Source organism: Erpetoichthys calabaricus, chromosome 2 (assembly GCF_900747795.2).
Source record: "Erpetoichthys calabaricus chromosome 2, fErpCal1.3, whole genome shotgun sequence".
NCBI lineage: Eukaryota > Metazoa > Chordata > Cladistia > Polypteriformes > Polypteridae > Erpetoichthys > Erpetoichthys calabaricus.
Window position 1 is genome coordinate 248,216,689 of NC_041395.2, and position 24,003 is coordinate 248,240,691.

The 24,003-nt window shown below is 38.4% G+C and overlaps 1 protein-coding gene across 1 annotated transcript in view; it reads left to right on the forward strand.

Moving 5' to 3' along the window:
• Positions 1-24,003, forward strand: part of LOC114645574 (gamma-aminobutyric acid type A receptor subunit pi) — a 216,954-nt gene that overhangs the window by 183,123 nt on the left and 9,828 nt on the right. Inside the window, exons 8-9 of the mRNA XM_028793412.2 lie at positions 12,600-12,752; positions 14,147-14,340. Coding sequence (XP_028649245.2) covers positions 12,600-12,752; positions 14,147-14,340 — 347 coding nt within the window. The remainder of the gene's footprint in view (positions 1-12,599; positions 12,753-14,146; positions 14,341-24,003) is intronic.

Below are 24,003 nucleotides of genomic sequence, written 5' to 3' on the forward strand. Positions count from 1 at the left end.
AACTCCACAGTGTGTTAATAAACAGTTAAAAAAGAAGCTGTAAAGAAAAAAACAGCTGTATAAGGCATATAAGTCTAATAACTCCAAATTGAATCATAGGGCGTATGAGAACATGAGGGCAACCATTAAGAAGGTGTGGCGGATGTCTGGGGCACTTGCCCAGCCGGGATGCCTGCAGGATTAAAAGACCGGGAGAGAGACAATACCTCTCCTGGCACATTGGTTTGTATCAGGGCCATCGGATCAGAGCTTGGACGCTCAACCATGTTGGGGCCTGTGGCCACTGCCAGGGGGCGCCTGGACAATTGTGGAGCTCAGGGTGGCAGTGTGGGCGGCACTGCTTCTGCCACACTGAGGAGTGGTGCCAGAAAAAGATCCGAGGACACCTGGAGTACTTCTGGGTCCCCATGCAGCATGTCCACCACATTCAGAAGTACTGCCAGAAGTTAATGGGGCAGCACCTGTATCATATCCGGGTGCACTATATAAGGAGGCCGCGTCACTCTGTTCAGGTGGCTGGAGTTGAGGAAGTAGAGGACAGAGCTTGTGTGGAGAGGTGTGAAGGTGGTGAAAGAATAGAGAAGAAGAAAAGAATTGAGAAGAAAAGGACAGAGCTATTGGGGGTGATCTGTGCACTGTGTGTGGTGCTGTATAAAAAGGGAAAGAAAATTAAATCGTATGTGCTTTTGGGACTTGTGTGTCTGGGTGTCTGTCTGTGTCTGGGCTGATCGGATATTAGGAAGGTTAAAAGACAGTTGGAGAGGAATATAGCAGATAAGGCGAAAGACAGACCTAAGAGATTCTTTCAGTATTTTAGGAGTAAAAGAACAGTCAAGAAAGAGGTGAAGTGCATCAGAAATAGTAAAGGGAATTAAAAGATGCAGACAGTGAAATAGCGGACTGTCTGAACTGGCATTTTTTTGAGGTCTTCACAAGTGAGAAAGTGGATAACCACCCAGCGGTAAATGCGACTACTAAGGAGGTTCTGAGTGATTCAGAAATTGTAGAGGGAGAAGTACTGCTCAGGTTAAATAGGCTGAAATTAAACAAATTACCAGAAGCAGATAATATTTACCCTTGAGTTCTTAAGGTAGCTAGCGAATACATATGAGGTATATGACAATTTAATTCCCAGAATGCACCTTAAAAATATATACATGTACACTAGTGGCTACTCTAGCCTTCAAAGTACCCCCCTTGTGCATCTATACACTGATTTAAACAGTGTTCCAATTTCTGGAAGCAGGCCGGGAACTCATTTTCCAGAATACTGTTGAGCATCTCTCTCACATTCTGTTGGATATCAGTTACATTAGAAAATCGTAGTCCTTTCAGCGCAGCTTTTATTTTTGGAAACAGCCAGAAATCACAGTAAGCTAAGTCAGGTGAATAGGCAGGGTGATCTAATTTGGTAATCACTTTTTTGGCCAGAAAGTCTCTCACAGTGTATGCAGTATGACGTGGCACAATGTCACAATGAATGGTCCACTTGTCAGGCCATAATTGGGGTCTTTTTCTTCAAACAGAATCTTTTAATCTCTACAGTAACTCTAAATAGCATTGTTGGTTGACTGTTTGTCCCTGTTCAATAAATTCTTGGTGGACTATTCCCTTGTGATTGAAGAAACACACCAATGTGGTCTTAAACTGTGTGCGGTGAACCCAGGGATTTCCATTGCATGCTCTGTCACACCTTCTCACCCATCTTTGAACCTCTTATGCCACTCAAACACACTCAACTTTTTCATAGCATCTTCATTATATGCCACTTGCAACAGTTGTAACATTTCATTCGCACATTTGCTGATTTTCACACAAAATATAATATTAATACATTGCTTTAAATTTCGATCACCCATTTTTACACCAAAGTGTACACACAAATATCTATTACCTTCCCAATAGCTAACTAACAACTGTCTCTGTCGCCCTGCAATTTACGTACGTATTAGTTCAAACATGAATACACATGTGATATTTTTTTGATACATTATGTCATGGGTGGCACTATGCGGCCATTCCGGGAATTAAATTGTCACACCTCGTATATAAACCCTTGACACATATTTTTAGGAGGTCACTGCACACTTGGGAGATTCTGAAGGACTGGAAAATTGCAAATGTTATCCCATTATATAAAAAGTGTGTCAGGGTATATCCAAGCAAATATAGGCTGGTAAGCTTAATGTGCATCACAGGATAAGATTGTGCAGCACATGCCAAGTACAGGGGTTTTTCTGAAGAGTCAGCAAGGGTTCAGAAGAGTGAGGTCATGTTTTACTAATATGCTGGAATTCTATGAGGAAGCAACACAGGAAATGATCAAAGTGGAGCATATGATATTATTTTATCTTGACTTTAAAAAAACATTTGATAAGGTGCCACATGAGAGGTTGGAGATCAAACTAAAAGAAGTGGGAGTTCAGGTTGATGTTTGGAGATGGGTGCAGAATTGGCTCACACACTGGAAGCAGTGTGTTATGGTGTGAGAAACCTTATCAGAATTGACTGATATTAAGAGTGGTGTTCCACAGTGTCAGTGCTAGGGTCACTGCTATTTTTAATATATATAATTGATTTAGATATTAATATAACTAACAAGCTGGTTAAGTTTGCAGATGATACCAAGATAGGTGGATTGGCAGATAATTTAGAGTCCATTAAATCATTATATAAGGACTTGGACAGCATACATTCTTGGGCAGATTTGTGGCAGATGAAATTTAATGTAAGTAAATGTAAAGAATTACACAAATGAAGTAAAAATGTTAGGATTGAATATACAATGAATATACAATGTATATTGTATATTCGGTATGAAAATTGAGAGTACAACTTATGAGAAGGATTTAGGAGTCGTAGTGGACTCTACGCTATCAACTTCCTGACATTGTTCAGAAGGTTTTAAGATGGCAAATAGAAAGTTAGGTTATATAGCACAATGTGTGGTGTGGTTTACAAGTCCAAGGAGGTTATACTCAAGCTTCTAATGAGCTGGTGTGGCCTCATCTGGAGTACTGTGTGCAGTTTTGGTCTCCAGGCTACAAAAGAACATAGCAACGCTAGAAAAGGTCCAGAGAAGAGCGACTAGGTTCATTCCAGGGCTACAGGAGATGAATTAGGAAGATAGATTTAAAGATCTGAGCCCTTTCAGTTTAAGCAAAAGAAGATTAAGAGGTGACATAATGGAAGTGTTTAAAATTATGAAGGGAGTGAGTATAGTGGATCGAGAGTGTTATTTTAAAATTAGTCAAGAACATGGAGACAGAGCTGAAAACTTGTTAGGGTAAATTTCGCACAAACATTAGGAAGTTTTTATTTACCCAGAGTACCAAAAACAGTTGGAAAAAGCTACCAAGCAGTGTGATAGACAGTAAAACTTTAGGGACTTTCAGAACTAGACGATGTTTTTTTAGAAGAATTAAGTGGATAGGACTAGTGAGCTTGGTTGGGCTGAATGGCTTGTTCTTGTCTAGATTGTTCTTATGTTCTATGTAGAAACTATGACTTGTACTTCCCATCGCCAAACTGCACATCCCTGCCATGTCATCTTAGGGAGTACAGCCAATGCCGTCTCAAAAAACAAGGCCCGCTCATGCGTTACTTATTGGTCCGGTGACGTCACAATCGAGGTGCTATGTTTACAAACAGTGCCAGCTGAACTTTCCGTCTAAGATCGTCGTTGAAGTTGTAAAGAAAGTTAATGGCGTTTTAGTTTTTGATATAAAGTTATTGCAATCGTAAAGGTTATAAGTTCAGATGTCTGCGGTGCAGTGCAAGGTAATATTTTGATGTGTTTTGTTTATTTTAATGGTGAACAACTGCACCGCGTGCCAGGTAACCTCGATAATGCTGCAAGTGGAGGTTAGGGCATGTAATACAGTATAATGGTGTGACTCTGTGACCTGTGTTAGGTGTCGCCTAGTGAAATGATGGGAGGTTTCGCCATGACAAATTTTTTTAAACATACAATAATACAGAGTAGTTTTAAGTATTTTTTAAATATTGGTTTATGTGGTAGACTGTCTATTCTATATTTTTATCTAGATCTTTTTGCAGTTACTTACAGGCATATATTTATGTGATAACATTAAAAACAATAAAGTTATACTTATGTACTTGTAAGTGGAAAAATATAAACTGGGGAAAGTGAGAGAGTTTTATGCAGTACTAGTAGGCATAATGTTATGTGTTTGAGTGGTGAGGGAAAACCAGCTGATACATGTGCAGTGTTACCTATGGATTGATCACCCATGCTGCAGTGGCAGAAGATTATTTTTGATGTTTGACAGTGTTCACTTGCTGAAATGCATTAGAAATAACTGGTTAGGGCAAAGTGATACTGAGCACACATTTACTTTTCCAGACATCACAAATGGTACTGTTTGCAGAGCTTCATTTTCTCATGTGCGCCAGCTGCATGACAGTGAGAGAGATAGTATTATTAAGATGGCACCATCTCTCACTTATAAAGCACTTTATCCATCAAATCTTGAGCGCCAGAATGTGAAATTAGCTCTAAAGGTCTTTAATGAAAAGGTTGTTGTTGCTTTACATCATTTTGGTGAACACACTGGTAAAGATGTAACAGGAACTGAATTATTCATAAAAATCATTCTGAAGTTGTGGAATATTTTAAATGTTAAATCATGTGATAAAGGTTTTAACAAAAGAGATGTGGATGGCATGCCAAATTGTAATGTTAATGATGATCGTGTTTCATTTCTAACTGATGTGTACAGATGGTTAGGTGAATGGGAATTGAGTTGCAAACCACGAGAGGGATGACTGACTAATGAAACAATGGTAGCACTGAAACACACAGTATTAACATTTATTGACTTAATTCCATATTTGCTTGAAAATTTGAACTTGAACTATGTTTTGACGGGAAAATTCCAAACTGACTGTTTGGAAGCTTGCTTTGGTAAATATCATCAATTATCTGGTACAAACTATCACATCTCCGTACAAGAGATTCAGGAATCTGAAAAAAAATTGAAGCTGATTAGTTTATTGCATGTTGTGTCTGTTTCTAAAGGTCAAGTGTCATTATTAGACTTCATTTCCCAATGTACTGAAACAACTGATAGTTCAAATGATGACAATGTTGAGGTTCTTAATTCGGATTTGGTTACTGTTATCTCTAAATGTGATGATTTAATGTTAACTGAGGCACAGTCAAAATCACTTATATTTGTTGCTGGTTATGTAGGGTTTAAAATGGTTACAGGCGGAGTTCAGTGTGACATGTGCAGAAATGAGCTAGTCGTGGATAAGTCATTGCATTTAGAATTTTCACAGGAATATAATTACCTGCTTGACTCAGACAGGGGTGGTCTGAAATGGCCCTCAGATTTGTTGGTTGAATGTGTTACACAAATGTTTTTGATTTTCCAGTCAATTGTTACTAATGCTGAATATGAGTCAAATTTTTTATTGTTAAAAAATCAAAAATCTGCATTAATCTCACTGTTTAATGAACGGCTGAACAGATGTGGACTGCAAGTTGGTAATTGTGTTTGTGGGAAGAGTATCTGTGACTTACTGAAGTTGTCCATGTCTACAGTGGCCAACATCTGTTTAAATAATTATTGTAAGTGCGCTGCAGATAAACGTGGTACTTTTAAGGAAAAAGCTAACCCCAAACGTAAACTGGCTACATTGACAAAAAAAGAGGAAACTAATAAGCCAGTTCTTTTGATATAACGTTCTGCTTTCGTACAGATTAATATCAACACATTTGTTAATTTTGCTTATTTTATGATGGTATGAAAAAAATCATCATTTATCATTAGTCATTCCAAAATAATGGCTGTTTGTATTTTATCTGGTGTTGCTTGTTATTTTTTAGATTTAACTGCATTAACAAAGTGTTAAATGTAGCTTTTCTTGTGATTATTAACGGGTAAATCTGCATTATTTTTCATGTTACTTCTGTTTAATCCAGGAATATTTGATTTCCTGAGATGCATGAAAATATTCATTTTTCATATGGTGCCAACCACTCGTCGCTGTGATTTTCTAGTTTTTTTTTCTTACTTTATCATAGTCATTTTCATATATGAACATTCAGTATTGCATTGTTTTATTCAATACAGTATTCAGTGTTACTCTTAGGTTAATCTCATGTTTAAGGCATTACTTGCATTAATGTTGAGTTGCTGATATCTATATAATAGTCGCTGTTAAGTATGTCAAATATGTGATTTAAACGTTATGTGTGACGTTTTATATAAAAATAAATAAAATGCATAACGCAACTGACTTGCCTTTGTTATTTTACGTATTGCATTAATTAATTTTACACGGAAATAATTTATTTACACGCGTACAACACGTACAACGCGACAGGTTCTCTATATGCGTCTGTTGCTGCTGTAGCACCTTGATTGTGACGTCACCACAGGCATGAGCGGGCCTTGTTTTTTGAGACGGCATTGGTACAGCTGTTGGAAAGGGACACTTTTAGCAATCCCTCAGCAAAGATAGCACATCTCTGCTGAGTGATCAATTGTCAGTATGTAGTAGGGTATTTATGTCATCATTATGCCTGCTTCAGCTTTATGAGGTACTGTATTACTATCAGAACCTGTAGAATATTTAAGGGTATGGTCAATGTACTGTAATTAAGCTACTTGTGTTTTGTAATTTAAAGTACAGTAATACTACTTGATTGTGATTTTAAGAATATGTTGAAAACATTTTTCAGTAAAATCTAGTATATAACGATGAATGTGTTTCTCCAATATACAAATCCACACTATTAAAACAATTTCTGCCAATTTTGCACAGATTCCCTCTTCTGCACAGAGGGAAGACCATTAGCTATGTATAATTTCAAAATGTAGTCGGTTCCCCCACTCTGCTGCATTGATTGCTCCCTGCTTTGTGTTCCATGCTTATTTTCTTCCAAAATGAGGCAACATCACAGTACTTTTGCTGTTCAATACAAGATTTGGGCCAGTGATGAGAAGTCATGAGGGAGTCATGTAATTAGTCAACCCCTGTGAGTACTATTCATATAATCTGATACCCTCACAGACAATGAGATTCAGCAACTGCAGCCATTAAGTTTGAAATGCTCTCCAACTCAAAGTCAAGTTGAGGCCTGCAGTGTGAAGCTGCCATAAGTTAAATACCAATAAATATGAAGCAATTCTAAGTGATTATATTCATTCTATCCCTGCAATAGTGGAACACTGCATAAAAAGTTAGTGGTCAATTATTTTGTAGAAGGCTATAAACATGATCTAAGTTCTATAGCATGGCCACCTCTGTTACCAGATTTGAACCCTATTGGGCTCCTTTGGGATGTTCTGGTATGCCACCTGAGCCAGAATATCCTCAACTGTGAATCATAACGCTAAATGCCAAAGGAGTGGAATTGCATCCCTTTTACAAAAATGTAGAATTTATGACAAAGCACAGTGAAGATGTTCTTGCAGCTAGAGTTGCCCCAGTACTCAGTAAAAATAATTTATACAGGTATTTCCTTTGTTTTGTATTTTACCAACATAATAAAAGACAAAAAGGTATAAAAAATGCTTCAGTTAATGAAGGAGACCCTTGTTTTCAATTTACCTGCAATAAATATCTCTTTTAGTTTTTGTTGAACTCATTTTCTTCTCCTTATTGAAGACAAGAATTGTGTAAATCACCATCTTTCCCTCTTTCTTTTTGAATATGATGGCTGCTTGTACTGCACTCATTACTAACTATAATAGCATACAATGCAAACCTAACCCTATTTACCTTAGTTTGAGTCCTTCTGCACCCTTACACACTCCAGCTGGTTTTAATAGCCAAATATTCCCAGTAAGAAAATAATCTTGGTGTTCTCCATAGAAATACACAAAGCTTTTCATGCAGTAAGTGTTCCATGTTAAGGGCAGTTCCGGCATTTTTTCTGAAGCCTAATTATCAGTGAACAAAATATCATAAAGCCTTACTTCTGCTAATCTCTAAATGTTCAGTCCTCTACAATCTGGCTCCTGAAGGGACAGCCCTTCCTCGATCATAAACTCCCACGCTTGTTGTGTCTCGGGATTCTTTTTATTTCCCTTGACCTACTTTGGCTGATTAAACATAAATAAAAAAGTCACAAGCCAAAGGTAAAATTGCTACAATGACAATCAAGAATACTCGATGCTAGTTAGGCACAACTGTATACATTTTTTAATAAGACATGTTATCCCCAGCACTGTGATGCACCTTTGGGTATAGCAAGTTTTAACATTAGCATTTTTATAGATTAGTGCTGGATGCATTCTTTAATGGCATTCATCATGTAATTCAGAAAATCTATAATCCATAAAAGCTTGCATGTCCCAGGAGCAGCGAATCAATTATCTTCTGTACTGTACCCTGAATTGCTTTGTAAAGCACTTTGAGCATAGACTGTGAAATGTGCTCTATAAAATAAAGATTGAATTGACTTATGGGCAATGGTGACTGAAATGTAACAAAGCATTGGCAGTAGTTCCTGTTTGATCTATTTTAAGAAAGAATGTAGACCAATATCTTACATACATAAGCAAACTTTTTACTTTTCATTGACTTTTCAAATGAATTTTCAAATATATACAGCATCAGAGCCGTTTCTTTTTAATAATTTAAATCTGTACTTGAGATTCATAGCATTAGTATTTAAAGTGATTTCAAAGCAGTGGTGTGTTTGTTTTTATATAGTTGCTGATTGATCTCCATGACTGCAGAAACAAACAATCAATAAACTAGTCATTAATATGTGAGTCAATTTTAACTCTGAAAACTTTACAAAGCAACTAAACACTGCAATAAGAAGGCAACCAAATTACTGTCTGTAAAAATAATTAAGATGAGAAGTTAAATTAACAGTACATCAAAAAAGACAAAGACAACGTAAATGAAGGAAATTAGATATTTCATATTGTCAGAATGCCATTTCAATATATAGCAGTAAAACAAGCCTAGCAAACTTTCAAGGTCCCAAGTGCACAAACAGGTTTAACTCAATGCAGAAACATCTGAGAAAGAACCTCTGTTAGGTTGGCAGGATAAAGCCAGATGCCCTAGAATTTTGTGATGTCATCTGCGCTGGTAACAACAACAACAACATTTATTTATATAGCACATTTTCATACAAAAAGTAGCTCAAAGTGCTTTACATAATGAAGAGAAGAAAAATAAAAGACAAAATAAGAAATTAAAATAAGACAACATTAATTAACATAGAAAGGAGTAAGGTCCGATGGCCAGGGTGGACAGAAAAAACAAAAAAAAACTCCAGAAGGCTGGAGAAAAAAATAAAATCTGTAGGGGTTCCAGGCCACGAGACCGCCCAGTCCCCTTTGGGCATTCTACCTAACATAAATGAAATAGTCCTCTTTGTAGTTCGGGTTTTTCACGGAGTCACTTGATGCTGATGGTCATACAGACTTCTGGCTTTTACTCCATCCATCATTGTTGGAACATCATGGTGCTTTGGGTAGATGGTGGTGGCGCACGCCACCACCAACAGGACACCGGAAAAGGAAACAGAAGAGAGAGTAGGGGTTAGTACAGATTTTGAATGAATAGTTATTATAATGAATTAGATATACAGAGTATCAGGATTAAATTACAGTGAAGTTATGAGAAGGCCATGTTAAAATAATGTGTTTTCAGTAGTTTTTTTAAAGTGCTCCACTGTATTAGCCTGGCGAATTCCTACTGGCAGGCTATTCCAGATTTTAGGTGCATAACAGCAGAAGGCCGCCTCACCACTTCTTTTAAGTTTTGCTCTTGGAATTCTAAGGAGACACTCAGTTGAGGATCTGAGGTTACGATTTGGAATATAAGGTGTCAGACATTCCGATATATAAGCCGGGGCGAGATTATTTAAAGCTTTATAAACCATAAGCAGAATTTTAAAGTCAATTCTGAATGACACAGGTAACCAGTGTAGTGACATCAAAACTGGAGAAATGTGTTCAGATTTTCTTTTCCTGGTAAGGATTCTAGCAGCTGCATTCTGCACTAGTTGCAAATGATTGATGTCTTTTTTGGGTAGTCCTGAGAGGAGTGCGTTACAGTAATCTAGCCGACTGAAAACAAACGCATGAACTAATTTCTCTGCATCTTTCGATGATATAAGAGGTCTAACTTTTGCTATGTTTCTTAGGTGAAAAAATGCTGTCCTAGTGATCTGATTAATATGCGATTTAAAATTCAGATTACAATCAACGGTTACCCCTAAGCTTTTTACCTCCGATTTGACTTTTAATCCTAATGCATCCAGTTTATTTCTAATAGCCTCATTGTATCCATTATTGCCAATCACTAAGATTTCAGTTTTTTCTTTATTTAATTTGAGAAAGTTACTATTCATCCATTCTGAGATACAAGTTAGACATTGTGTTAGCGAATCAAAAGATTTGGGATCATCAGGTGCTATTGATAAATACAGCTGTGTGTCATCAGCATAGCTGTGGTAGCTCACGTTGTGCCCTGAGATAATCTGACCTAATGGAAGCATGTAGATTGAGAAGAGCAGTGGACCCAGGATAGAGCCTTGTGGAACACCATATAGAATATCATGTGTCTTTGAGTTATAATTACCACAACTAACAAAGAATTTTCTCCCTGCCAGGTAGGATTCAAACCAATTTAAGACACTGCCAGAGAGGCCCACCCATTGACTAAGGCGATTCTTAAGAATATTATGATCAATGGTGTCAAATGCGGCACTCAGATCTAAGAGGATGAGAACAGATAAATGGCCTCTGTCTCCATTTACCCGCAAGTCATTTACTACTTTAACGAGTGCAGTTTCTGTGCTGTGATTTGTTCTAAAACCTGACTGAAATTTATCAAGAATAGCCATGTTTATTGAGGTGCTCATTTAACTGTATAATGACTGCCTTCTCTAGAATTTTACTTAAGAAAGGCAGGTTAGAGATGGGTCTATAATTTTCAAGAGCAGAGGGATCGAGATTATTTTTCTTAAGTAGGGGTTTAACTACCGCAGTCTTAAGACAGTCTGGGAAGACCCCCGTATCTAATGACGAATTTACTATGTCAAGAACATTATCACTAAGCACGCCCGATACTTCTTTGAAAAAATTTGTTGGTATTGGGTCAAGGGCACAGGTGGAGGGTTTCATTTGAGAAATTATTTTATGTAAATCAGGTAAATCTATCCTAGTGAAAGACTTTAATTTGTTTATTATGGGGTACTGGGGTTTAGGAGGATCCTTAGTGTTGGGGAGATATACTATGTTATTTCTAATATCATTAATTTTTTGATTGAAAAATACAGCGATAGCCTCACAGGTTTTACTGGAAGTACTTAGGAGGCATTCCTTTGAGTTACCTGGGTTTAACAGATGATCAATTGTCGAAAATAAGACTCTGGGATTACTAGCATTGTTATTTATAAGCTTAGAGAAATAGCAGCGCCTCTCAAGACGGACTGTGTTATTGTATTCTGTTATTTTAACTTTTAATATTTCATAGTCAATAGTTAGTTTAGTTTTCCTCCATTTATGCTCAGCTCTATGGCATGTTCTCTTTAAATCAGACACTCTTTGGGTCTTCCATGGTATAACAATGCTAGAAGATTTTTTAACTGTCTTTTCAGGTGCAACTAAGTCAACAGCAGCCCTCACTTTAGTATTAAATCTTTCCACCTTACTATTTACATTCTCCTCGCTATTATAGTTGGCACTATAAACGGACTGATTGGTTAGAATGTTTGAAAATTTTAAAGCTGCTGATGAGTCAAAGAACCGTTTTTTAACAATATGCTTCTCATGAGTGTTTTCTATCATTATTTCTATATTAAAGAGTAGAAGAAAATGGTCTGATAGACCAATATCAATGACCTGCTTTATATCAACTTTTAGTCCTTTAGTAATTACTAAGTCTAACGTATGACCTGCTTTATGTGTAGGCTGATTAACGAGCTGTCTCAAATCAAGAGAGTCCAGGAGGTTCATAAATTCTTTTACTTTCTGGTCACATTGATTATCTATATGAAAATTAAAGTCGCCGACTGGTACATATCTGGAAGGTTGCTGTTGAATATTTGAGTAAGGCCCTTAACCTGGAAATTGCTCCAGAGGCACTGTACAAGGGCGACCCTGCGTTCTGACCCTCAAATGTCATTAGAAATGACAATTTCCCCTGGGGGGTTAATATAGTACATCAAATCAATTCTTTGTATGCTTTGTTTTCCTCCCATGATGCTGACTGTATTCTGATAAGTTAAACAGGTAATGTTAACAAATTCTTTGCTTCCAACATCCTTGGTTACCCTACTTGTTTAACTGCCAAATTACAGCTTGTTTCTTCTCTCCTTGGGGAACATTGAGCGTGGATTTCCTGGAGACTTTCCACAAACATTATAATAAGAAATAATAAAACATTTAAAAAACAGGCTATGTTCTTAAAAAAACAATTACAAAGCAGCCTTTAGAAAACCTCCCTCATATAATAAACATTACTACTGGGATTTGTGGTCACATAATTTCCTTTTATGTGCAGTAAATGAAATTACCAACATGTTGCTTTTTCCAAAGATCTGTCTTTGTGAATGATATTAATTGCAATTAACAGGATTTTGTGTTCCTTTTCAGGCCAGTACCCAAAATTAATATTTCATTTTGAGCTGAAAAGGAACATTTTGTATTTTATACTCGAGACATATGTTCCATCAAGTCTGCTCGTTGTACTTTCTTGGGTGTCATTCTGGATCAGCCAGTCTTCAGTTCCAGCCCGAATATGCATAGGTATGTATTCTTCTAAACTTAAAATATATTATATTCAACAAAAATGTCTATCATTAGAATATTATTAACTTACACCTCAAAGTACAGCCATTGGCTTAATAAAAGAATAATATTAAGCAGGGAGAAAGAGTTGATCTTTCTATTAAAAATATGAGAGCGTTATATCACCAACAGAATACAGGCAGTCCCCGGGTTACGTACGAGATAGTGACTACAGGTTTGTATTTAAATTGAATTTGTATGTAAGTCGGAACAGGTACATTTTTTTAATAAATGCTATTGTTGACTGACTGTAACCAAGTGCTCTTCCAATGAATGATGGAGTTTCACCTCTCTCTGACCTATTTATTATTTCTACTTTATTTTCGATGGTGATGGTTTTTCTCTTCTTTACTCTATCACCAGCACTTGCAACAGATTTGTGTTTCAGATACATTCTTGAAGAGTGAAGACAAAAGGTTAAGATGAGCTCTTCTGCACAGCACTGTACACTCTATCACAGCAGGATGGCACCAGTTGTCAACACATCTGATGTACTGACAAGAAACAACTTTCTGCTATGTGCATAACAGGACAAGCAGGCTTGCTGTTGAGAATGAATGGGGTGGTTCATCACCCTCCCACCACAGAGTCACCTCCACTACAGTATGCTGCCTGCAGCGTCCGCCCACCGACAACGAACACAGTGTGGCCAAAGGCGGGTAGTGAATCGCCCACCACCACCCCCATTCAACAGGCAGCCACCTGAGGTACACTACAATGCTACCCCCCGCCGCCCCATTCAATCTCAATGGCCTCCATTCAGCCACAACCGGGTCACCGCTTGCAGCATTACCAGCCGCCCACCGAGAACAGGACAGCCGTGTGTGATGGGCGGGCAGTGAAACGCCCCCCTCCACTCCATCCAGCCTGCGTCCAGTCAGGAGCAGTAGCTACGGCGGTGTAGTGGACAGGCAGCAAACTGCCCCATCAAGCTACATGACTATGGACCAGGGGTCACCGCTTGCCTCAGGGAGCCGCCCAAGGGACACTACACTGCACGAGCAGCGAAATCGCCCCCCTCCAGCATCCGGTCCAGCCACAGCTTGCAGCGTCCCAAAGGCCGAAGATGACAGAACGGCAGTTACTGGAGGCGCATTCTTTGCAGCTGCGGCCCCGTTCATAAGTTGTAGGTCAGATGTTCGTAACCTGGGGACTGCCTGTATAACCAGAATTTAAAACACTAAACAATTTCAGTAAAAATAGTTGTTGGTATTATTTTGAAGGTGACTGCCTTCGAAAAATCAGAGACCTTTTCAGCAGCATGTTAGTATTATTATGACTAAGCAATTTTACATGTATACAGTATGTTATTATAGCCTTGATAATAAAAAAACACCCTATTTTCTTTATAGGTGTCACCACAGTTTTGACAATGACAACTCTGATGATGGGAGCCAGGACCTCGCTTCCAAATGCTAACTGCTTCATCAAGGCTATTGATGTGTATTTGGGAATTTGCTTCAGTTTTATATTTGGGGCTTTAATTGAGTATGCAGTTGCACACTTCTGTACCCTTCATCATCCTGATGCAGCTAAAATTATATCGGTGAGCACAGTGGCATTTCTAAAATGTTAAGACTTTGAAAATGTAATCATACTTTCTACTTTGAAATACAGTATACTGAACAAGAAAGTAAAAAATATACACTGTATGTTCCTTAGAATAACAGCAAAGTTCGTCCCCAGAGCTTTCCACGGGCTTTTCAGAAGTGGTTGGAATTAGGATATTTCTAAAAGAGAAGTGGAACTAGTTGGGCACCATCCTTTTCCTAAATACTAAAGATGTCAGTTTGTCTAGTTTGAAAACACTATTTTACCTTTGTCCATCCAAATAGTTCCTTGAAGACCTAGTGGAACTATGTACTGGCATAGTTGTTACTTTCCAATCATCTATAAATTGCCTGGCAGGGTCTGACGAGTGTCAGAAATGGTCATGGGGACCTGTCTGCATGTCACCATAGCTGATTTGATGAGTACTCCCATTGTTAATATTGTTACGCTTGGGTTACAGATTTGCACAGAAACACAAGAGGTTGTAGAGACAGGAACTTTATTCAAACACTGCAAACAAACATGTCTCTTTTTCAAAAGTTTAAACATGCTCCTTGACAAGACGGAGATGACAGTTCCGTCTCACAATTAAAAGAATGCAAACATATCTTCCTCTTCAAAGGAGTGCTGGAAAGTTAGAGGCGCACCATGAAGACCAAATGGGAGTCTAGTAAATTAATAAAGTCCATCAGGAGTCACAAATGCTGTTTTTTTGCTACTGTCAGCCTCAAGAGGCACCTGCCAGTAACCTTTCGTGAGATCCAGTGTGGAGATATAGGATGCCTGACCCAGTTTTCCCAACAGCTCATCAACACGAGGCATTGGATAAGCATCAAATTTAGAGACTTTATTCAAGCACATGAAATTGATACAGAAGCGAACCGAGCCATCTTGCTGTGGGACTAATACGACTGGACTGCACCAGTCACTTTTACTTTTGCAAATTACACCCAATGGCAGCATCTTTTTGACTTCCTCGCGCACAATATTCCATCGTGCTTCTGGAATCTGATACGGGCACATCTGCACCCTAACACCGGGTTCAGTAGTGATTTTATGTTTTGCAAGATTAGTCACACCCTGTAATTCTGAAAAAACATCAGTGTTCGGTTCAATCAAAGATAACAACTCTGTCTTTTGTGAATCAGTCAAATCGTCACCAATGGCAACATCGGTCTGAGAGACAGCAGCCAAAGAAGTGTACCCCCCCACCCCCGTGAGTCATGCCATTCCTTCAAGAGATTAACATGTAAAATCTGGAATGGTTTGCGCTGGCCTGGTATTCTAACCTTGTCATTTACTGGCCCCATACGTTCCTCAATAAGCCATTTCGCTAGGAATTTGCGCGGATCCGTTGGAATCAGTACCAGAACACGATCACCGGGTTTATATTCACGAAGCTTACAGCGTCTATCATAAAGACGTTTCTGAGTTTCCTGCTCACGTCACTGATGCTCCACAGCAATAGAAGAAAGTTTAGAAATTCTTTCTTGCAACGAAATTACCCGATCTGCAAAGCTCAGCCCGTGAGCTGTTGTCCCGAATCCTGTCCATTCCTCTTGTACAACTCGCCTGATCATCTGTTTTAAAGTTTAGTTAAATCGTTCAGTCAAACCATTCGTCTGTGGATGGTAAACAGTGGTACTCAATTTCTTAATAGCAAAGCTATCACACAATTGTTTCATCACGCGAGAAGTAAAAGGTGTGCCCTGATCAGTTAAAATTTCTCTAGGGATGCCAATACGAGTAAAAATCTTGCACAAAACTTTGGCTACAGTGGAGGAATTGGCTTTTTTCAAAGCAGCCACTTCCAGATATCGCGTTGCATAGTCAACCAACACAAGCATATATTGACACCCATTTTTACTCTTAGGCAGAGGGCCTACTATATTTAATCCCACCCGTTGGAAAGGGACTTCCAAAATAGGCATAGGAGAAAGGGGAGCCCGAGGAGGTTTATAAGCAGAGACGAGGTGACAATCAGGACAAGAAGTACAGAATTGCTCCACATCTTTCCCCATATTCAGCCAATAAAATCGTTTTGATAAACGTTCTCTAGTCTTATCAGTCCCCAAGTGCCCACCCAAGATGTGAGAGTGAGCTAATTGCAAAAGAATGTCCCTATGTACTTCAGGTACAACTAACTGCTCAAAAAATTCCCTGACTAAATGATCTGATATCACTCTAAAAAGACAGCCGTCTTTCTCAAGAAAGTGCAGTGTTTTTAAGCCCCCAGATGCACGCTCTTGGTAATAAGAGTCACTAGCAGAGCGAGCTTGTTTAAATGCATATTCTAATGAGCTATCGGCATGCTGCAAGCGCACAAAATCCGTCTGCTCGCCAGTGCTCGGTTCTTGTTCGGAGGCATTTGCAAGTTGAGAAGTTGTAAATGTACCAGCCAGCCGCTGTGGGAAATTGAGGGAGGTGTCACCCTCAGTCTCGCTGGAGAGATCGGGTTCAATATCTAGTCTGGGCTCAAGAACTTCACCAACAGCCACTTCGGGTTCAATATTTAAACGGGGCTCGAGATCTTCCCCAACAGCCAGTTTGTCCTCTTCCCCCCCCCCCCCCCACTAAACTTGACACGGGGCTCACTGACTGGCGTCCGACATTCGGTCATGAGTCTAGGAAAAACGGCATTCCTCCTGCCGATCAGTAAGGGCCAGGGGCAGGAATCCAAAACGGCAGACCAAACTTTAAAATGTCGACCCTTATATGTTAAAGGAAGAAGCAATGTCTGATAGTCTTTAACATCTCCATGTACACAACGTATGTTTACAGTTTCAGTGTTACACAGGTACCTACCGTCAAGACAGTCCCGTTTGACAATACAAAGGTCATTTCCTGAGTCCAATAATGCTGAGATCTCGCGGCCCCACAACTTTACCGAAACCATTATTTAATCTGAAGAATAAGGAACACGGGAGCAACAAACCTTGGCAAGACCAATTTCCAACGACTGAGCAGGGGATAGGCGACATTCCCTTGCCAAGTGGCCGGGTTGATCAAACCGGAAGCATCTTTGTTCAGCACCATGGCAATGTCCACGGCCTCCTGCTTCCCCAGTTATGAGTGCTACGTTAACAGTCGGATCCCCTAGTGCTCTTCCTGAGGAAACCCAGTTTTCAGGGTTAACAGCATGTAGATGCTCTAACCTCCATTCAAAGCAACGAGCATTCCCTGGGCCATCCCTCGGAGGCTGCGGAACAGCATAAGGAGCAGCAAATCCACTGCTTTAACTCCAAGCTGTTTGAGAATCCTCCAAACGTCTGGCTATGATCGTCAACGATTCAACATCATGACGAGGGAATTCATCTCGGAGAACTGCAGGTATCCCTGCCAGCAGTATATTCATGACAACCTTTTCCACAACTCTCTCCATCTCGTTTCCCTCAAACCAGCAGTGAATTTTATGAATCAAATCTTGAATTTGCGCACGAATGGGTCTGTCCATATTCAGTTTCCAATCATGAAGTGAAAAACCTTTAGACAAAAAGCTTGTAGTTTTTTATAAAACAACCTGCCGCTTCAAGAAATTATAATCGCCGAGTTTATCGCGAGGCACATTCCGTAAAGCAATTAAGGCATCCCCAGACAAAAAAGGGGTGACGATGACAGCCTAGTTTCGTTTGTCCCATCCCAGCAAAGTTGCCACATGTTCAAAAGTCAAAAGAAACATCTCTGGGTCATCGGAAATCCCATCTTCGTCAGCACATCCTTGGAATTAGCAGGAAGAGCAGGAACCGGATCATCCTCCGGGTCGGGAGGAAGCAGGACATTTTGAGCGATCTGAAAAAACTCCTCGGCATTCATCTGTGCAACCACTCCTGGTACCACTTGTCACGCTTGGGTCACAGATTCGCACAGAAACACAGGAGGTTGTAGAGACAGGAACTTTATTCAAACACTGTAAACAAACATGTCTCTTTTTCAAAAGTTTAAACGTGCTCCTTGACAAGACGGAGATGACAGTTCCATCTCACAATTAAAAGAATGCAAACATATCTTCCTCTTCAAAGGAGTGCGCGTCAGGAGCAGGGAAGGACAGAGAGAGAGAAAGGCAAACAATCAATCAAAAATCGACAGGTGTTGTTCGGACTTATAAGTCTGCGAAGTACCAAGCGGATCGCGCGATAGATCGGCCGCAAGTAAGCCCAGCAAGCATGGGAGCAATGTGAAGGTAGACTTTCAGCATTTTTTTTTAATCTGTAGGGGTGCGATCAGCCCCCCAGCTCACAATATGAAAATGGTCAACTGAAATGGTTCTTCCAGTGATAATTCCTTTATCTAGCCTATAACAGTGTGATGTAAATCACTTGTGAGGTTTCTATCACAAAAAAATTGTAATAATAACACAGTGTGAGGTGCCTGATCTTATCTGAGAGAAAAGATTAATCTTTGGGGTATAGATCCATAGGCACTAGTGAGGTCTAACCACAACACTGCCATATCGACTTTCCCTCAATTTTGAATGAATCGTGTGTTTTAAGTCATGCAACCCTACTGCACTGAGATGTCAATGTACTTGTTCTTTCAGATTTTGATAGTGATGCTAATGAATATCTTCCTCTTGACGCAATGAGATAGTCAAGATTAATGCCTTTTGAGTTTTCATCCTTAAAAATCCATTACCTCATCAGCAAACATCCACTGCTATATCAGATAATCTTTAAAATGCTTCAATATCCTCCACAGCTTTGTGGCACCTGTTATAAGTTTTATAGGGATTCTCCAATTGGCCCTTGGACTGAGCCGCTTTTAGCTGTTCTTACAACCTTCAGTGGTCTCAGAAGTTGAACTCATAGGTAAAACAAGTTGACTAAGGTCTGACTGTAGGCAATATTGAAGTATTCGCCAACCTCCTTCAAGCATAACAAGTGGCTACTTTGCCCTAAATATTTTTTGGTATTTGCTGTAAATATTTTTTGGTAATGTCAATGGGGTTTGCAATAAAGGCTGCCCAGTTTCTTGTCCTTTATATGCCTTTTTGTTGCGTGTGCCATTGTGCACTCCTGAATTTAAAGTGCTTCTTCTTTAAGAATTTAGAAGGTCTGCCAAGGCATGTTCCTCCTTAGCAGATGTGGTGTATTGACATTTAAATGTTTTCAATTCCATCTTTAACTGCTTAATTTCTGTTGCCATGCATTCATTAAATATGGACTCCACATACTCTGTTTCTCCTCTGTGTCAAACATTTTGACTATTAAACTCACAATAATTGCTGCCATAATTTTAGCGACTTTTGTCCACTAATCCACTTTGCTGTAAAATTCAAAATTCCATCAACATCCTCATCAAACTAGTGCAGTTCCTCCACTTTGATGTTAAGGCTTTGGCATTTTGATGTTCTGCTCTGGTTGGGGTCTTGAAGTGCCCAGAGGTTCCAACACTGGGCTGGTTTTCCCACAGTACTTCATAAGGAGTATCCCCTGTGTGCTGTACTAACTGCTTTCACGCCAATGGATTTTTGAAAATCTTATAAATAATATAATATAATATTTTTGGGGGGATGTTAGATTTCATGCATGAGTGGTCACTGAATACCAAGTAAACCCAGAGTTAATAAAAAAATAAGTTGTTGATAAAAAAAAGTGTAGCCATTAATCTATCCATGATTTAGCCCACTTAATCCAGTTTAAAATGCAAAGAAAGGTTGGGACCTGCACCAGCATCAGGAACCAAAAAAGAACTGGCAAATAGCTCATTGCAGGACACACTAATACACACTCCTGCACAGGCACATTTACAGTTGCCAGTTAACCTGTCTCACACATCTTTGAAATGTGAGTAAATTTCAGTTGTCATGGAATCACACCACAATCCATCCCGGGTTGCACATTTTGCACTATGCTTACTGCTGGTTATCAGTCACAAACTCATGATGTCTAGATGACAAGGGCATTCGGAATCAGTTTTTTTGCAGCAAAAGAGAACTCTTATCCTTAGTAGCACAGGGACTACGCTGCATGCACTAAGCATTGCAAGCAGAGCATGTCCTTGTGACATCAACTGAACTTGCTCTCTCACTCAGCCCCAATCTTCTGCACCACTACACTCCATCGATCCACAGTGCAAATCCTGCTGACTACGGCAAATGTTTTGTCATGGAATTATAGCACAACCCATCATGGGCTGCACATTTTACACTGTGGTAACTGCTGGTGGTCAACTGACAACCTGCACCATCTGGACTTCAAAAACCCTCAGAAGCAGCTCCTCCTCTGCCATGATCAATAAGAGAGCACTTATCCTCAAGTGTGAAAGGACTGCTTGATAATGTCATCTGAGCTCTCAAAGTATAAGATTGTCAAAACCCAAAAAAAAACAAACCCTAAACTTAAACGTTTTATTTAAATGCTACCTTGGTCATCAAACTAATAGATGTATGCATTTAAACATATTATGAAAACTTGCAGAGTCTCTTTTTTTCTCACTACAACATCTGACTAGTGAACCTGCCACTTAGTTTTGTACAAAATAAGGCATGTAATGTCACAGAACTGTGTGTATGCACATGGTAAGAACACCTGTGTCACTAAAACATCCTCCATATGGCATACTTAGTGACTTCAACGGATAGAAAAGTGTGGAGAAGGGAAACAGACAAACTAAAAACATATAGTGACTAAAACAACAACAATAACATTTATTTCTATAGCATATTTTCATACAAACAATGTAAGCTGAAAGTGCTACAAGGTATTTTATTATCATTCCACTTCAACAATATGGACTATATTGTTATGTCTTTTACATAAAATCCAAATAATAATTCTATTTTAATTCCTGATTGTAATGTGACAAAAGAGGACAAATACAGAGGGGGCCATGGAGAACTAGCAGAGAATCACCTTTCTTATTGGGTAATAGGTGACAGCACAAATGGCACAAATGCTTGGATACTTGGAGATCTGGCCTTTTACTGTTTAATCTGTGTTTGCCGGGCCTGTAGCCATGGAAGGCCACACATGGTCCAGAAGTAAATTGGGGGCTTAACCAGAACGTGCACCTCTAGTAGGTTTTATAGGCATACTGAACCTTCATGACAGGATGAAGAGAGGCCACAAACGCATAGAGATAATGAGTTTCGAGATGCAAGAGAGCGCTTTGGAGTGACAATGGTAGACAGGACAACAACCTGTGTAAACAGGTCTTTCGGGGTTTTTGCTATTTGTTTCATCCAATAACAGTCTAAATTTATGTTTGGATGAATAAAATATGTTATAAGTTTGTACCTTTAATGAAATTAGTTTTGGTGGAGAGTGATGTTGAGCTGCTAATTTACTATTAAAGTAGTTAAGTGTGTCATCTGCTTCACCAGTACTTTAAAATGTCAGAGCCAGTTCAGCCTACTTTTGGGATATTTGTATATTTCAGCAAAACTATATTTTAAACAGATTAGGAAATGTATATAACAAAATAGCTGACAAAACAATCTGAAAGCCCTTTATCCTGAAAGTAGATTTATCAGTATATAGCTGGTGCACTTTCACAATCTCTTATGTACAGTGTACATTGTGAATTTCCCCTTGGGATTAATAAAGTATCTATCTATCTATCTATCTATCTATCTATCTATCTATCTATCTATCTATCTATCTATCTATCTATCTATCTATCTATCTATCTACATTATTCTGTACTCACAGGAATAAAATGAATTACAGTTTAAAGCTATCTACTGCAACGTTACCAGGATGCCATCTGCTGCATTTTGAAATCCCTCACATCTTTGCTCCCTGCTTCAATCTCCATATCTCTGATTCTGACCTACGGTATAGTCATGAATTCTAGCTGCATAGCTTAGTGCACATTTTAATAAGCCAACAGAGTTGCACAAAGCATAGAAAGGAAGGAACTTATCTTACTGCACTGATACCATATATCTTATACAATGTGCGGTAAAAACAAAAACAAAACTCAGTTATTTAGATGAAAAATGCTGATACAGACTAACCCATATATGTCTTGTAACACTGACTGCTGATGAGTAAAAGTGTAACACAAGGCAACAATCCTTTTCTTCCAGTTGTTTTGACAATGAGATAAGAATATCAATTGTCATAACTCTGTGCAGAATACAATCTCCAGTACATGCCAGCTTAAGTATAAAATATTTGGCCTGTTGATATCTTTTTATATATCTCAAGTTCATTTCATGGTGTTATAAAATGGGAAGCTGCTCCATTTCAGATATTTTAACCCTCACAATGCCTTCAAATGCTGACTCAATGGTGTGCCCTCAGGTTCATTTTTAACACCCCCTTTTAAGTGCTCTCTACATCAAATTTTTAGCCCATACCTACTTTATATTGACCACCTTAACCTGTAGTACTAATGATCCTAATTTTCAGAACAGTTTGTATGCAGCTTAAATCCAGAGGACAATCCATGATAAATGACAAAAAACTTACCCAAAGGACACCAGTGTTTAAAAGGTGTAGGAACTGTACAAAAAAGTGACAATTGGGAACATTTTTGCTTTTTGTAATGTTAGGTCATTTTACTACAACCCTTCACATTTTTGAGCTGAAACAATTACTTTTAAAATGCTTTTATGGGTAGTGAACAAAATAATTACCTGAACTGCAGCAGAACATTCATGAAAGTCAATGGTGGGTTAAAACTGACCCAAAAGACATGGCAAAGCAAACATTTTTAGAAGCTGTGCAAATTATGGGATTTTTAAACTTTTTTTTACTTTTTGGTTATAAGGTTTGACCCTGAAAACTTCGAAAAATGAAGTCTCATTTCAATGAAAACTTTTTATTAACAAGCTATTAAGTCGTGTTTTCCTTTTTGTAAGATTTGTTGAATTTACTGCTATAGTCTTGCTAAATAAAATAGTTGTTTTGCTCTTATTTAGCCACAAAATCTGCTAATGGGGTAAGCAATATTTACTTGACAAGATTGCTTAAAATAAGCTCAATAATCATAAATACAAATTTCTTGATAAGTTAATAAATCTTACAATAAGGAAAACAAAATTTAACGGCTTGATATTAAAAACATTTCCTTTAATTTTGTGCATTTAGGTGCTTTTACTAATTTCAAACTCAAAAACGGGTAAAATTTGACCCAAAGACATTGTGATAGTTAAAATATATTTCTAGATGTCTTGATTTTTATATAGTTTAAGGTATCTAAAAAGGTATGAACTTCTTTCAAGATATCTTAACAGTGCAATTCTAGACGTCTCAAATATATTTTGTGATATATCAAAATACTTTCCTCCCCATTTTAAGATATCTAAAATAAATCTGAAGATATCTTAAAATAGACAGGATGTTCTGCTGAAAGAGTAGGAAATTGTACAGAATGTGACTCCAAGATATCATGAATTGAATTTCAGATATCTGAAAATATAGGCAAGGTGAATTTTAAGATATCATTTTAACATATCTGATAATGAATTTGATTTTGTATTGCAGAAATTTATACAGTACTGTGCAAAAGTTTTAGTCAGGTGTGAAAAAATGCTAAATATATATAAAACATATTGTGAGATATCTGGGAACATGTTTTAGATATCTTAAAAGGTGAATTACATTTTATGATACCTGAAATTAATTTTGAGATATCACTGAATGTGAAGTAGGCTTGCCACAGAATACAGATATCATTGCTAACAGCCATGGAATCACAATCTTTTTGGGGT